Raw genomic sequence first — 17,027 nt, forward strand, 5'->3', positions numbered from 1 at the left:
ATCCCGTCTGTTGCTGCAGAAACCCCTGTCTGTACCTCTCACAATGGAGTCTCCAACTACAATGGTGTTGCCTGACGTTGGCCTCTTTGGTTTTGACTCAACAACCCTATTCGCATCGCAAGCCAGTCCGCCGCTCGGTGTAATAACGTCTTCTGACCCGACAGCTTCTAAGTGGGTGAACCTGTTCACAAGAGGTACAACACCCGGGGACGTTTGCATTACATGCTCCCCTCCCTTTCTCACCGTCACCCACCTTCTCCCTTCCGGTACCTTAGGTGTAACAATCTTACTGTAGGACTTGTCGAGGAACGACTCAGTTTCTCGGACGAACCTGAGGTCATCCACTTGCTTCTCCAGTTCCCCAACACGGTCCTTCAGGAGCTGTACCTGGATGCACTTCTCACATTTGTAGCAGCCAGAGGCACCAGCGGTGTCCTTGACCTCCCACATACTGCAAGCATTGCACTGAATCAGCTTGCCCGACATCCCCTTCTATCGTCTCTCCCTCTTCAGCATTTTGCGTAGCCTCCTCTCCTCAGCCTCCTCGCCGAAGACTCTCGAGCCAAAGACTCGCACTTTACTCACAGGGCACTTCCCTCACTGCCGCTCCCTAAGAGCCGTCTTGCTTATATTGACTGATAAATTGCCTAATTTACCAATTTACAAACCAAATTCCTCAGTTTTCAACTGTTTTCCCCCCTCTGACTCACTTCTCTCCTCCCACTTGGGCTAGAGCCAATCAGTGTTTTCTCCTGCTTATCTTTGTTGCTGTTGCTTCCAAATCCACAGCAGCTCTGAGTAAAATAACTTAAAATTCCTGGGTGTGCATATTTCCAAAGATCTTTCCTGGTCCCAGATGCAATTATAAAGAAAGCACATCAGCTCCTCTACTTCCCGAGAAAATTACGGAGAGTCGGTATGTCAGGGAGGACTCTCTCTAACTTCTACAGGTGCACAGTAGAGCATGCTGACCAGTTACATCATGGCTTGGTTCGGCAACTTGAACGTCCAGGAGCGGAAAAGAATGCAGAAAGTTGTAACCACTGCCCAGTGCATCATCGGTTCTGACCTTCCCACCATCGAAGGGATCTATCGCAGTCGCTGCCTCAAAAGGGCTGCCAACATCATCAAAGACCCACAGAATCCTGGTCACACACTCATCTCTCCGCTGCCATCGGGAAGAAGGTACAGGAGCCTGAAATCTGGTACATCCAGATTCAGGAACAGCTACTTCCCCACAGCCATCAGGCTATTAACTCACCATTAAACAAACTCTGAACTATAACAGCCTTTTGCACATTATCTGTTTATTTATGTGTATATATATATACACATAAATAATATATATATATGGTCTATGATATATAGACACACTGTACTGTTCTATATTCTGTTGAGCTGCAGCAAGCAGGCATTTCATTGTCCTATCTGGGACACAGGACAATAAAACTCTCTTGACTTTTCTAATGGCTGCAGAACCTGTTCCTGATCCTCCCCCTTACAGTTGTCAGGCTTCTGTACTTTCTTCCCGATGGCAAAGGTCGCGTGTGTCTCTGATGATGCCTTTTTTGAGGCAAAGACTGGTTTAAATCCCTTCGATGGCGGGGAGGTGAGAACGTGTGATGCTGTGCCTGGAGGCGAGTCTCCGCATGTCGGCGAGGAACGGGATCTGTCCCCGGCCGTAGCCATGTTGCCGAGAGATGGCGACACGGGGCCGGGGTTTACAGGGAGCGAGGGAAGTTTCAAGTGGGACCGGGTGGAGCCGCAGCTCAGCGACAAGTGTGAACTTTGGACTGAAGTTTGCGGGGCGGCGGACGTGGCTGCACCACTCACTCACTCACTCACTCACTCAGCTGCGGTTTACCCGCTGACGTCCCGCAGAGGAATTGACTTTCGGTTTCGGTTTCCCAGGAAGGTGGAGGCGGAGGTGGGTTTGTGGGAGACGGGAGTGCGGCAGCATCCGAGCCGGGGGGCAGCTGCCGTAGTCTTGAAGGATGATCTGAAACAGACCGCATGAGCAGCAGGGGCTGTGGGCCCGGGATCCAGTTTAAATCCCATTTGGAATATCTTATAGGACCAAGAACTAAGCAAGAATCTGTCGGTCGGTGAGTCTGCAGCTGGCAGAGGAAGCAGCGCATTTCATGTGTGTTTCAGTGATGTATGTGGTGGACTCGGCGGTGGGTGGGTGGGGGATGGTCGAGAATACAACGACCTTGCAACGCCCAGTCCAGGGATCTCACTCACCGTGCCTGACCGGGGAAGGGCGGGTCCCGGGGGGGGGGGGGGGGGGGGGGGGGGGGGTTTTTTTGGGGTTCAAGCAGCGTGTGACAACGGCAGGATGTTTTCCAATCGTATTGGACAGTGCTCTGCTCGGAAGACAGACACAAAAAGCTGGAGTAACTCAGCCGGACAGGCAAGCAGGCAGCATCTGGAGAGAAGGAATAGGTGGCGATTCTTCATACTGACTGTCAGGGGAAAGGGAAAGGAGGGATATGAGAAAGTGCATAGAAGAAATGAATAAGAGATCTGCAAAAGTACAAATCAAAGCTAGCAACGATGATCAAGGAAAGGTGGAGCTCACAATGGTCCATTGTTGGCTTTGGGAACCAGTGATACAAACAGTGAAACTCAGCAGGATGGGGCAGGACAAAGAGGGGATGCAAAGGTTCATTGAAGTTAGAGAAATCAATATTCATATCGCCGGGGTTGGAAGCTGCCAAAGCAAAATCCTCCAATGTGTGTTTGGCCCCCACTCTAACAGTGGAAGAGGCCCAGGACAGAAAGGTCAGTGTGAGAATGGCAAGGGAAGTTATGGGCCTGTTCCACTTAGATGGATTTTTAGGCGACTACAGGCAACATATTGAAACATTTTCTGCGACGGTTGCGACAATTTGGGCTGTGGTAGGTTGTTGCCAGGTGCTGACTTTGGTGAATTCCATTGTCCTAGTCACTGGCAGTCGCCTAAAAAATTGCCTAAGTGGGACAGACCCATAAAGAGGCAACCAGGAGATGATGTAGGCCAAGGGGAACTGAGCAAAGGTGTTCAGCAAAAGGATCACTCAGTCTGCCATCTTGACGATATATATCTGTCTTGACGATTTATTGGAGTACACACATAGAATAATGCATACAGTAGATGAGGTTGGAGGAGGTGCAAGCGAACCTCCTGAAGGGACTGTTGGGGTCCCTGGTCAGGGTCGAGGGGGGAGGTAAAGGGACAGGTGTTGCATCTCCTGTGGTTGCAGGGGAAAGTACCTGGGGAGGGGGTGGTTTGGGTAAGAATGGATGAGTTAACCAGGGAGTTGCAGAGAGAACGGTCTCTGCGGAAAGCAAAAAGGTGTGGAGATGGGAAAATGTGGGGGATGGATGGATCCAGGAAAATCTGGCACTCTGTGATCCTATAGGGATTAGTCCCAAAGTTGTGACTATTACGTCTGGTTTACCCACAATATGTCTTCACTTATCTGCACCATTGCTTGTGTTTTCTCGTCACTCCGAGATTGTGCAGATCATTTGCACTTTGAACCGCAATTGTGATGTGTCAATTTCACTGTTGCCCGGTAACCTTCAAGTGGAATGATGTTATTGTTGGATGTATCGACGCAGCCACTCATGTCACAGTTTAGTAATTAATCCTCAGTTACGCCGATTAACGCCTATGTTTTTACTCCCTGTTTTATCGCCGTATATTAAACTAGTTTGTATTTTACAGATTGCAAATGAACTAAAATGGGGGCAAGTTCAGCTAAACCTATTCAGCAGGGAAGTTTCTCAGCTGGGCCACATGGTCAGTCCACAAGGACCCGTCCCACTGAAGGATATCGGAATCATGGCCCCATTCCAACGGCAGTGGGTCAATCAGCAGGAGACAGATCCAGTGGACTTGCTCAGAGACCAGCTCCACGAGAGGACCCTTGGAGCCGGGTTGCAGCTCCCATTGAACTGCCTGTGTTTCACCAAAATGTATCAATGAACAATCCTCCATCCATTCTCCGTGGCGCAGGTTAGTAGAGTAAACATTTTAGTGCACGTCAATTATTATAGGAAAATTGCTTCTAGTGTTCATTTACAAGGAAATGACCAGTGGATGGGCGAGGGGATGAGGGGGGTGTTCTCAAAAAGGCCTGGATAGAGTGGATGTGGAGACAATGTTTCCACTAGTTTTGTTTTTTAGTTTAGTTTAAGGATACAGCATGGAAACAGGCCCTTTGGCCCATGGAGTCCGCGCCGACCAGCAATCCCCGCCCGCCACTAACACTATCCTACCACATACAAGGGACGATTTACATTTATTCCGAACCAATTACGTCTTTAGTGTGTGGGAGGAGACTGGAGATCCCAGAGAAACCCACGCAGGTCACGGGGCGAACACACAAACTGAACAGACATGACCTGTAATCAGGATCGAAAATGGGTCTCTGGTCCTCTATCCCTGTGCTGCCTAGTGGGAGAGTCTAGGAACAGAGGCCCTAGCCTTAGAATAAAAGGATGCACCTTTAGAAAGGAGACAAGCAGGGTTTGTTTTTTAGTCGGCAGTGAATCTGCGGAATTCATTGCCACATAAGGCAGTGGAGGTTGTCATTGTGGAGACTAACAGAATCTTGATTAGTACGGGCATCATGGATTATGGGGAGAAGGTAGGTGAATGGGGTTGAGAGGGAAATATAGATCAGCCATGATTGAATAATGGAGTAGACTTGATGGCCTGAATGGCCAAATTCTGCTTCTATAATTTATGAACGACGTCATATTTATAATATTTGTAAGCATATTTATGAAAGGGCATTCAGAGGGTCATAAAACAAAACGTAGAATAATACTGCACAGGAACGGGCCCTTCCTCTCACAATATCCTCGCCAATCGTGATGCCAAGTAAAACTAATGCATATGATCCATATATCTCCATTCATCGCATGTGCACGTGTCCATCCTAAAGCCCCACAGATGCCACTAATATATCAGCCGCCACCCCTGGCAGAACATTCTACACACCCGATACTCTGTGGAAATACAACTTGCGCAGCACATTTCCTTTAAACTTTACCCCTCTCACCTTAAATTCATTTCTATTTGACATTTCTACCCTGGGAAAAGGATTGTGACTAATCTTATACGATGTTATAACCCCATATGGAGTCTCTCCACAGCCTCTGACATTCTCTAAAAAATATTCTGTCCAACCTTTCCTCCAGGCCAATAGCCTGGAATCTGTGGAACATTCTGGTAAATGTCATCTGCATGGTCTGTGGAAGCAACACATCCTTCCTGTAATGGGCCAAGCACAATTGCATGCAATACTCCACATGTGGGCTAACCAAATGACTGTAAAGTGGCAACTTGCTTCGAGTCCTGACCGGTGAAGGCAAGCACACCACATGCCATCTTTATCACTTGCTTTGCCACTTACAGGGATCCATCAACTTGTACCTTAAGATCTTTCTGTACATCATATATCAATGGTGTTAAGACTCTTGCCGTTAACTTCACACTTTCCCATTACATTCGACCTCCCAAAACTCCTCAACTTGGTCGCATTAAACCATCTGCTCTTTGTCTTCCTGTTTCTACAGTTGATCTATATTCTGCTCCATATTTTGACAATTTCCCTCTCCATAGAACGGTCCACAACACCCCGGATTTTAGTGGCATCTGCAAATGTCCTAATCATCCCATCTACATTAACTTCCAAATCATTTATATATATCACAAACACCAATATCACAGCATGGATCCACTGATCACGGGCATTGAGCCAGAATAACAGCATTCAACCACAACTCTGTCTTCTATAAATAGGCCCGTTCTCAATCCAAAGGACAAGTCACTGTGGATACCATACATAGACACAATTGGCTGGAGTAACTCAGCGGGACAGGCAGCATCTCTGGAGACAAGGAATGAGGGTCTTTAACTAAAATATACATAAACAAGATCCCAGCCTACCCTTATCAATCGCCTTTGTTACCTCCAGAAAAAACTCACACACATTTGCAAGACAAGACCTGCCGTGCATAGAGCAGTGCCGACTGTCCGAATTAGTCCATTCTCATACAAGTTCGAGTAGAAACATAGAAACATAGAAAATAGGTGCAGGAGGAGGCCATTTGGCCCTCCGAGCCAGCACTGCCATTCATTGTGATCATGGCTGATCGTCCCCTATCAATTATCCGTGCCTGCCTTCTCCCCATATCCCTTGACTCCACTAGCCCCTAGAGCTCTATCTAACTCCCTCTTAAATCCATCCAGTGACTTGGCCTCCACTGCCCTCTGTGGCAGGGAATTCCATAAATTCACAACTCTCTGGGTGAATATGTTGTTTCTCACCTCAGTCTTAAATGACCTCCCCTTTATTCTAAGACTGTGGCCCCTGGTTCTGGACTCGCCCAACATTGGGAACATTTTTCCTGCATCTAGCTTGTCCAGTCCTTTTATAATTTTATATGTTTCTATAAGATTCCCCTCACCCTTCTAAACTCCAATGAATACAAGCCTAGTCTTTTCAATCTTTCCTCATATGACAGTCCCGCCATCCCAGGATCATTTTCGTGAACCGCTGCACTGCCTCCATCACAAGGATGTCCTTCCTCAAATTAGGAGACCAATACTGTACACAATACTCCAGATGTGGTCTCACCAGAGCCCTGTACAACTGCAGAAGAACCTATTTACTCCTACACTGAAATCCTCTTGTTACATTAGCTTTGTTCACTGCCTGCTGTACCTATAACATATAACCATATAACAATTACAGCACGGAAACAGGCCATCTCGGCCCTACAAGTCCGTGCCGAACAGCTTTTTTCCCTTAGTCCCACCTGCCTGCACTCATACCATAACCCTCCATTCCCTTCTCATCCATATGCCTATCCAATTTTTTTTTAAATGATACCAACAAACCTGCCTCCACCACTCCCACTGGAAGCTCATTCCACACTGCTACCACTCTCTGAGTAAAGAAGTTCCCCCTCATGTTACCCCTAAACTTCTGTCCCTTAATTCTGAAGTCATGTCCTCTTGTTTGAATCTTCCCTATTCTCAAAGGGAAAAGCTTGTCCACATCAACTCTGTCTATCCCTCTCATCATTTTAAATAATACACCCCTATAAGTGTTGCTACACCTTTCCCACTTCTCAGTTCCACCCAAATAGCCTCCCTAGCCGAGCCCTCCAATCTATCCTGCCAAAGTACTGCTGTAATATCTTCCCTAACTAGCAATGCAACACCTCCACCTCTTGCCCCTCCAATTCTATCACACCTGAAGCAGCGAAATCCTGGAATATTTAGTTTCCAATCACAGCCCTCCTGCAACCATGTTTCACTGATCGCCACAACATCATACTTCCAGGTGTCTATCCAGACTCTAAGCTCATCCACCTTTCTTACAATGCTCCTAGCATTAAAATATGCACATTTAAGAAACTTCTTCTTCTCTGTTTATTTCCTTTTTTTTCTTTCTCCTCTTGTGTCCGAGTGCTTCCCTTTTCTGCTTCCTGCCTCCCATTCTGTCTACTAGCTTTCTCTATTTGAGTCCCTCGCCCCAACCATTCTAGTTTAAAGTCTCCCTAGTTGCCTTTGCAAATTTCCCCGCCAGGATATTGGTCCCCCTCGGGTTCAAGTGCAACCCATCCTTTCTGTACAGGTCCCACCTTCCCCAAAAGAAGTCCCAATGATCCAGAAATTTGAATCCCTGCCATCTGCACCAGTCTTTCAGCCACGCATTTATCCTCCACCTCGCTCCATTCCTACTCTCACTGTCGCGTGGCACAGGCAGTAATCCTGAGATTGTCACCTTTTTGGTCCTTTTCCTTAACTCTCCTCCCAACTCCTTAAATCCTCCCTTCAGGACGTCTTCCCTTTTTTTACCTATGTCATTGGTACCTATATGTACCACGACCTCAGGCTCCTCTCCCTCTGATTTCAGGATATCCTGGATGTGTTGAGACACGTCCGAGACCTTGGCACCAAGGAGGCAGACCACCATCCTGGTCTCCCGACTGCGTCCACAGAATCGCCTATCCGACCCCCTAACAATAGAGTCCCCAATTACTATTGCCTTCTTTTTTTCCATGACTTTCGGAGCAACAGGGCCGGTCTCTGTGCTGGAGGCCCGTCCGCTGTCACTACCCCCAGGTAGGCTGTCACCCCCATCCGTACTCAAACAGGAGTACTTATTTGCAAGGTGTTCCGACATTGGAGTACTCACTCGTTCCTGCCTCTGCCCCTTGCCCTTCCTTAACGTGACCCACATGTCTCTCTCCCGTGGTTTTGAAGTGACCACCTCCCTATAACTCCCCTCTATGACCTCCTCACTCTCCTTGATCAGACAGAGGTCATCTAGCTGCTGCTCCAGGATCCTAATACGGTCCCTTAGGAGCCACATCTCTCTGCACCTGGTGCAGATGTGGATGTCTGGAGGGCCACCCGACACCATGACCTCCCACATCAGTACACTGCTCTGGCTGTCATTCTCTCGCCTTACCCTGGATCTGATACCAGTATAATACAATAGAAACTGCTGGGAGAAATCAGCAGGTATCTGACTCACAACAGCTGCTCCCTCTTGACCTTTAAACTGCACCTTTATTATATAAACAAAAAGCACTGTACCTTTAGTCCACTGTACCCTTAGCTCACTGTACCTTTACTAAACCATATAACCATATAACAATTACAGCACGGAAACAGGCCATCTCGGCCCTACAAGTCCGTGCCGAACAACTTTTGTTCCCTTAGTCCCACCTGCCTGCACTCATACCATAACCCTCCATTCCCTTCTCATCCATATGCCTATCCAATTTATTTTTAAATGATACCAATGAACCTGCCTCCACCACTTTCACTGGAAGCTCATTCCACACCGCTACCACTCTCTGAGTAAAGACGTTCCCCCTCACATTACCCCTAAGCTTTTGTCCCTTAATTCTCAAGTCATGTCCTGTTGTTTGAATATTCCCTATTCTCAAAGGGAAAAGCTTGTCCACATCAACTCTGTCTATCCCTCTCATCATTTTAAAGACCTCTATCAAGTCCCCCCTTAACCTTCTGCGCTCCAGAGAATAAAGACCTAACTTATTCAAGCTATCTCTGTAACTTAGTTGTTGAAACCCAGGCAACATTCTAGTAAATCTCCTCTGTACTCTCTCTATTTTGTTGACATCCTTACTATAATTGGGCGACCAAAATTGTACACCATACTCCAGATTTGGTCTCACCAATGCCTTGTACAATTTTAACATTACATCCCAGCTTCTATACTCAATGCTCTGATTTATAAAGGCTAGCATACCAAAAGCTTTCTTTACCACCCTATCTATATGAGATTCCACCTTCAAGGAACTATGCACGGTTATTCCCAGATCCCTCTGTTCAACTGTATTCTTCAATTCCCTACCATTTACCATGTACGTCCTATTTTGATTTGTCCTGCCAAGGTGTAGCACCTCACATTTATCAGCATTAAACTCCCATCTGCCATCTTTCAGCCCATTTTTCCAAAAGGCCTAAATCACTCTGTAGACTTTGGAAATCCTCTTCATTATCCACAACACCCCCTATCTTGGTATCATCTGCATACTTACTAATCCAATTTACCACCCCTTCATCCAGATCATTGATGTACATGACAAACAACAAAGGACCCAACACAGATCCCTGAGGCACCCCACTAGTCACCTGCCTCCAACCTGACAAACAGTCATCCACCATTACCCTCTGGCTTCTCCCATTCAGCCACTGTTGAATCCATCTTGCTATTCCGGCATTTATACCCAACAGTTTAACCTTCTTAACCAACCTTCCATGAGGAACCTTGTCAAAGGCCTTACTAAAGTCCATATAGACAACATCCACTGCTTTACCCTCGTCAATTTCCTTAGTAACCTCTTCAAAAAATTCAAGAAGATTATTCAAACATGACCTTCCAGGCACAAATCCATGTTGACTGTTCCTAATCAGACCCTGTTTATCCAGATGCTTATATATATTATCTCTAAGTATCTTTTCCATTAATTTGCCCACCACTGAAGACAAACTAACAGGTCTATAATTGCTAGGTTTACTCTTAGAACCCTTTTTAAACAATGGAACAACATGCGCAATACGCCAATCCTCGGGGACTATTCCCGTTTCTAATGACATTTGAAATATTTCTGTCATAACCCTGGCTATTTCTACACTAACTTCCCTCAATGTCCTAGGGAATATCCTGTCTGGACCTGGAGACTTATCCACTTTTATATTTTTCAGTACTTCTTTTACTTTGAAACTCATAGTATCCATAGCTACTCTACTCGTTTCCCTTACCTCACATAATTCAATATCCTTCTCCTTGGTGAATACCGAAGAAAAGAAATTGTTCAATATCTCCCCCATTTCTTTTGGCTCTGCAGATAGCTTCCCACTCTGTCTCTCCAATGGACCAATTTTATCCCTCGTTATCCTTTTGCTATTAATATAGCTGTAGAAACTCTTTGGATTTACTTTCACCTTACTTGCCAAAGCAACCTCATATCTTTTTTAGCTTTTCTAATTTCTTTCTTAAGATTCTTTTTACATTCCTTATACTCCTCAAGCACCTCATTTACTTCATGCTGCCTATAATTATTGTAGCTCTCCCTCTTTTTCCGAACAAGATGTCCAATTTCCCTTGAAAACCAAGGCTCTTTCCAATTTTTACTGTTTCCTTTCAACCGAACAGGAACATAAAGATTCTGTAATCTTAAAATTTCCCCTTTAAATGTCCTCCATTTCTCTTCTACATCTTTCCCATAAAAAAAAGTCCCAGTTCACTCCTTTTAAATCATCTCGCATCTCATCAAAGTTAACCTTTCTCCAATCAAAAATCTCAACCCTAGGTCCAGTTCTGACCCTCTCCATAATTATATTGAAACTAATGGTATTGTGATCACTGGACCCGAAGTGCTCCCCAACGCATACCTCCGCCACCTGTCCCGTCTCATTTCCTAACAGGAGGTCCAGCACTGCCCCTCCTCTAGAATGTACCTCTATGTATTGCTGCAAAAAACTATCCTGCACACATTTTACAAACTCCAAACCATCCAGCCCATTTACAGAATGTGTTTCCCAGTCTATGTGTGGAAAGTTGAAATCTCCCACAATCACTACCTTGTGCTCACTACTAATATCTGCTATCTCCTTACATATTTGCTCTTCCAATTCTCGATCCTCATTTGGCGGTCTATAATACACCCCTATAAGTGTTGCTACACCTTTCCCACTTCTCAGTTCCACCCAAATAGCCTCCCTAGCCGAGCCCTCCAATCTATCCTGCCAAAGCACTGCTGTAATATCTTCCCTAACTAGCAATGCAACACCTCCACCTCTTGCCCCTCCAATTCTATCACACCTGAAGCAGCGAAATCCTGGAATATTTAGTTTCCAATCACAGCCCTCCTGCAACCATGTTTCACTGATCCCCACAACATCATACTTCCAGGTGTCTATCCAGACTCTAAGCTCATCCACCTTTCTTACAATGCTCCTAGCATTAAAATATGCACATTTAAGAAACTTCTTCTTCTCTGTTTATTTCCTTTTTTTTCTTTTCTCCTCTTGTGTCCGAGTGCTTCCCTTTTCTGCTTCCTGCCTCCCATTCTGTCTACTAGCTTTCTCTATTTGAGTCCCTCGCCCCAACCATTCTAGTTTAAAGTCTCCCTAGTTGCCTTTGCAAATTTCCCCGCCAGGATATTGGTCCCCCTCGGGTTCAAGTGCAACCCATCCTTTCTGTACAGGTCCCACCTTCCCCAAAAGAAGTCCCAATGATCCAGAAATTTGAATCCCTGCCATCTGCACCAGTCTTTCAGCCACGCATTTATCCTCCACCTCGCTCCATTCCTACTCTCACTGTCGCGTGGCACAGGCAGTAATCCTGAGAATGTTATTTTTTTGGTCCTTTTCCTTAACTCTCCTCCCAACTCCCTAAATCCTCCCTTCAGGACCTCTTCCCTTTTTTTACCTATGTCATTGGTACCTATATGTACCACGACCTCAGGCTTCTCTCCCTCTGATTTCAGGATATCCTGGATGCGTTGAGACACGTCCGAGACCTTGGCACCAAGGAGGCAGACCACCATCCTGGTCTCCCGACTGCGTCCACAGAAATGCCTATCCGACCCCCTAACAATAGAGTCCCCAATTACTATTGCCTTCTTCTTTTTTTCCATGACTTTCGGAGCAACAGGGCCGGTCTCTGTGCTGGACGCCCGTCCGCTGTCGCTACCCCCAGGTAGGCTGTCACCCCCATCCGTACTCAAACAGGAGTACTTATTTGCAAGGTGTACCGACATTGGAGTACTCACTCGTTCCTGCCTCTGCCCCTTGCCCTTCCTTAACGTGACCCACATGTCTCTCTCCCGTGGTTTTGGAGTGACCACCTCCCTATAACTCCCCTCTATCACCTCCTCACTCTCCCTGATCAGACAGAGGTCACCTGGCTGCTGCTCCAGGTTCCTAATACGGTCCCTTAGGAGCCCCATCTCGCTGCACCTGGTGCAGATGTGGATGTCTGGAGGGCCATCCGACACCATGACCTCCCACATCTGACATCCAGAACAGTACACTGCTCTGGCTGTCATTCTCTCGCCTTACCCTGGATCTGATACCAGTATAATACAATAGAAACTGCTGGGAGAAATCAGCAGGTATCTGACTCACAACAGCTGCTCCCTCTTGACCTTTAAACTGCACCTTTATTATATAAACAAAAAGCACTGTACCTTTAGTCCACTGTACCCTTAGCTCACTGTACCTTTACTAAACCATATAACCATATAACAATTACAGCACGGAAACAGGCCATCTCGGCCCTACAAGTCCGTGCCGAACAACTTTTGTTCCCTTAGTCCCACCTGCCTGCACTCATACCATAACCCTCCATTCCCTTCTCATCCATATGCCTATCCAATTTATTTTTAAATGATACCAATGAACCTGCCTCCACCACTTCCACTGGAAGCTCATTCCACACCGCTACCACTCTCTGAGTAAAGAAGTTCCCCCTCATATTACCCCTAAACTTCTGTCCCTTAATTCTCAAGTCATGTCCTCTTGTTTGAATCTTCCCTATTCTCAAAGGGAAAAGCTTGTCGACATCAACTCTGTCTATCCCTCTCATCATTTTAAAGACCTCTATCAAGTCCCCCCTTAACCTTCTGCACTCCAGAGAATAAAGACCTAACTTATTCAACCTATCTCTGTAACTTAGTTGTTGAAACCCAGGCAACATTCTAGTAAATCTCCTCTGTACTCTCTCTATTTTGTTGACATCCTTCCTATAATTGGGCGACCAAAATTGTACACCATACTCTAGATTTGGTCTCACCAATGCCTTGTACAATTTTAACATTACATCCCAGCTTCTATACTCAATGCTCTGATTTATAAAGGCTAGCATACCAAAAGCTTTCTTTACCACCCTATCTATATGAGATTCCACCTTCAAGGAACTATGCACGGTTATACCCAGATCCTTCTGTTCAACTGTATTCTTTAATTCCCTACCATTTACCATGTACGTCCTATTTTGATTTGTCCTGCCAAGGTGTAGCACCTCACATTTATCAGCATTAATCTCCATCTGCCATCTTTCAGCCCATTTTTCCAAATGGCCTAAATCACTCTGTAGACTTTGGAAATCCTCTTCATTATCCACAACACCCCCTATCTTGGTATCATCTGAATACTTACTAATCCAATTTCCCACACCTTCATCCAGATCATTGATGTACATGACAAACAACAAAGGACCCAACACAGATCCCTGAGGCACCCCACTAGTCACCTGCCTCCAACCCGATAAACAGCCATCCACCATTACTCTCTGGCTTCTCCCATTCAGCCACTGTTGATTCCATCTTGCTATTCCTGCATTTCTACCCAACAGTTTAACCTTCTTAACCAACCTTCCATGAGGAACCTTGTCAAAGGCTTGTTAAAGCACTGTACCCTTAGCTCACTGCACCTTTACTAAAGCACTGTAACTTTAACCAGAAAGCAGAAATGCTCACCTGAGGTTGCACCCAATCTGCTGCTTCCTCTAGTCTGCTTCCGCCAATCAGCGGCTTCCACCAGAACCCTCCCTATGGAGTGTGGAACGTTACGGATTTCTGTAAGTCCTGACCCTCCTCCACTCGCTCCAACGGTCCCGGGCCTCTGTGAAATAATGCCCCGCGCCCGATTTAAGTACTCACTGCCCTGACCCTCCTCCACATACCTGCACGCCAACTTTCAGTGACCGGTGTACAAGGACGCCCAGGTCTCGCTGCACCTCCCCCTTACCTAACCTAACCCCATTGAGATAATAATCTACCCCCTTGTTTTTGCCACCAAAGTGGATAACCCCACATTTGTCTATATTATACTGCACCTGCCCACTAACTCAACCTGTCCAGGTCACCCTGCAACCTCCTAAAATCCCCTTCACAGCTCACACTGCCACCCAGCTTTGTGTCATCCGCAAACTTGCTAGCGTTGCTCCGAATTCCCTCTTCCAAATCATTAAATCCTATGCCGAAGAATCCACCCAATATCTTTCAAGTCAAGTCAAGTCAAGTCAAGTCATGTTTATTTGTCACATACACATACGAGATGTGCAGTGAAATGAAAATGGCAATGCTCGCGGACTTTTGTGCAAAAGACAAACAACAAAACAACCAAACAAATTATAAACACAATCATAACACACATATTCTTTTACATAATAAATAATGGAAGGAAAAACGTTCTGTAGAGTTAGTCCCTGGTGAGATAGGCGTTTACAGTCCGAATTGCCTCTGGGAAGAAACTCCTTCTCAACCTCTCCGTTCTCACCGCATGGCAACGGAGGCGTTTGCCTGACCGTAGCAGCTGGAACAATACCTTTCCAGCCACTGCCTGTACATTTCTGGATTATCTCTAGAAAGGAACAATATTGGTTAATATCCAGTCCTTCCGGGCCTCACCCATGGCTGATGAAGATACAAAGATTATCATCAAATTCCCTGAAATCTCGTGCCTCACAATAACCTTGGGTACATTTAACCCTGGAGCTCTCCAAGGGCCATAACACCACCTCCTTCTTGATCTCAGATTGCCCCAGCACAGTAATATTTCTCCACACTCATCTCACTGTCCTTCTCCGTGGTGAGTACCGGTACAAATCGTTCATATTGTGCCGACATCCTCTGATGCCAAACATCAAGTCCCACCTAAATGCACGAGTGGTACTATCTTCATTTGATTATCATATTGTTTTGATTACCTTCTTGTTGGCGATCTGTGCATAAAAACCTTGGTATTTTCTTTAATCCGACTGGCTAATAACATTTCCTGCTCCATTTGTGCCTCGAATCTCCTGCATGAGTTCTTTCTTGCTTGATTTAAATTCCTCAAAGACCCCAACTGATTTAATCTTCTCAAGTTTACAAATGCTTCCTTTAAACTTTTGACCAAATGTACTACCTCTTTGGTCTAAGGTTCCCTTACATCTGCACCCCATCCTCATTCCAGGAACATGCCTGTCCTGACCTCTGATCAGCTGCTCTTAAAATTAATCCTCCATGTTCCATGTAGTTTTGCAAAATAAACACTGCTCATAGAGTCATAGAGTGATACAGCGTGGAAACAGTCCCTTCGGCCCAACCTGCTCACACCGGCCAATATGTCCCACTACACTCGCTCCACCTGCCCGACTTTGGTCCATTTCCCTCCAAATCGGTCCTATCAGTGTACCTCTCTAACTGTTTCTCAAACGGTGGGATAGTCCCAGCCTCAACTACCTGATGTGGCAGCTTGTTCCATACACCCACCACCCTTTGTGTGAAAATGTTACCCCTCAGAGTTCTGTTAAATCTTTTCCCCTTTACCTTAAACCTATGTCCTCTGGTCCATGATTCACCTACTCTGGGCAAGAGACTTTGTGCATCAACTGATCTATTTTTTTCATGATTTTATACACCTCTATAAGATCATCCCTCCTCCAGCACTCCCCCCCTCTCTGTCTCTCCCTCTCCCTCTCTCTCCCCCTCTCGCACGAGCTCCTCAGCCACATGCCCCCTCTCTCTCTCTCTCTCTTTGTCCCTCTCCCTCTCGCCACAGCCTATCCCCCCCTGAACTGTCTCTCGAGATGAGAGAGAGAGAGAGAGAGAGAGAGAGAGAGAGAGAGAGAGAGAGAGAGAGAGAGAGAGAGAGAGAGAGAGAGAGAGAGAGAGAGAGAGAAAGAATAAGTGTCTCTCTCTCTCCCTCTCTCTCTCCTCTCTCTCTCTCCCCTCTCCCTCTCTCTCTCTCTCTCTCTCTCTCTCTCCCCTCTCTCTCTCCTCTCTCTCCCCCTCTCTCTCTCCCTCCTCTCTCTCTGCTCTCCTCTCCCTCTCTCCCTCCCTCTCCTCTCTCTCTCTTTCTTTTACCCCCTCTTTCTCCCCCTCCCTCGCTCCCCGCTCTCTCTCCCCCCCTCTCTCTCTCTCTCACTCCCCTTCGCCCTCTCTCTCCCCCCTCTCTCCACCTCTCGATCTCTCCCTCTCCCGCTCTCTCTCTCCATCCTCCCCATCTCTCTCTCCCCTCCCCCTCTCTCCCCTCCTCTCTCCCCTCCACCCTCTCCCCCCCACTCCCTCCCCCCTCCTCCCCTCCTCCCTCTCCCCTCCACTCTCCCTCCCTCTCCCCCTCTCTCTCTCCCCTCTCTCTCCCTCCACTCTACACCCCTCTCTACCCACCCTCCTATCTCCCCCCCTCCCTAACTCTCTCTCTGTTCTCTCTCTCTCTCTCCCCCCCCTCTCTCTCCCCCATCCCTCCGTCCCCTCTCAATCTCTCTCTCTCTCCCCCTATATCCTGCCCTCTCTTTTGACCCCCCCCTCTCTCTCCCTCCACTCTCTCGCCCCTCCTCTCCTCAAACAGGCCCCACTCCCCACCAACATCCTCAGGACTTTTTACAGGGGCACGGTGGAATCTGTACTCACGTACTGCATAAACACGTGGTACTCCAACTGTATCTGCTCAGACAGGAAGGCTCTGCAGAGGTTAGTGAGGGGAGCAGAGAGGA

The 17,027-nt window shown here is 46.8% G+C and overlaps 1 protein-coding gene across 2 annotated transcripts in view; it reads left to right on the forward strand.

Moving 5' to 3' along the window:
- Positions 1 to 1,956: 1,956 nt before the first annotated feature.
- LOC129715745 (NACHT, LRR and PYD domains-containing protein 3-like) overlaps positions 1,957 to 17,027 on the forward strand; it is a 47,745-nt gene continuing 32,674 nt past the window's right edge. The window contains exons 1-2 of one of the 2 annotated variants that reach the window (XM_055665599.1): positions 1,957 to 2,105; positions 3,713 to 4,003. In XM_055665599.1, the coding sequence (XP_055521574.1) occupies positions 3,730 to 4,003 (274 nt within the window). In that variant the 5' untranslated portion in view covers positions 1,957 to 2,105; positions 3,713 to 3,729. Of the gene's footprint in view, positions 2,144 to 3,712; positions 4,004 to 17,027 lie in introns of both variants that reach the window. The other variant, XM_055665600.1, reaches the window with a different exon arrangement.

This window comes from Leucoraja erinacea, unplaced genomic scaffold, assembly GCF_028641065.1.
Source record: "Leucoraja erinacea ecotype New England unplaced genomic scaffold, Leri_hhj_1 Leri_136S, whole genome shotgun sequence".
In the NCBI taxonomy this organism is placed as follows: Eukaryota; Metazoa; Chordata; class Chondrichthyes; order Rajiformes; family Rajidae; genus Leucoraja; species Leucoraja erinaceus.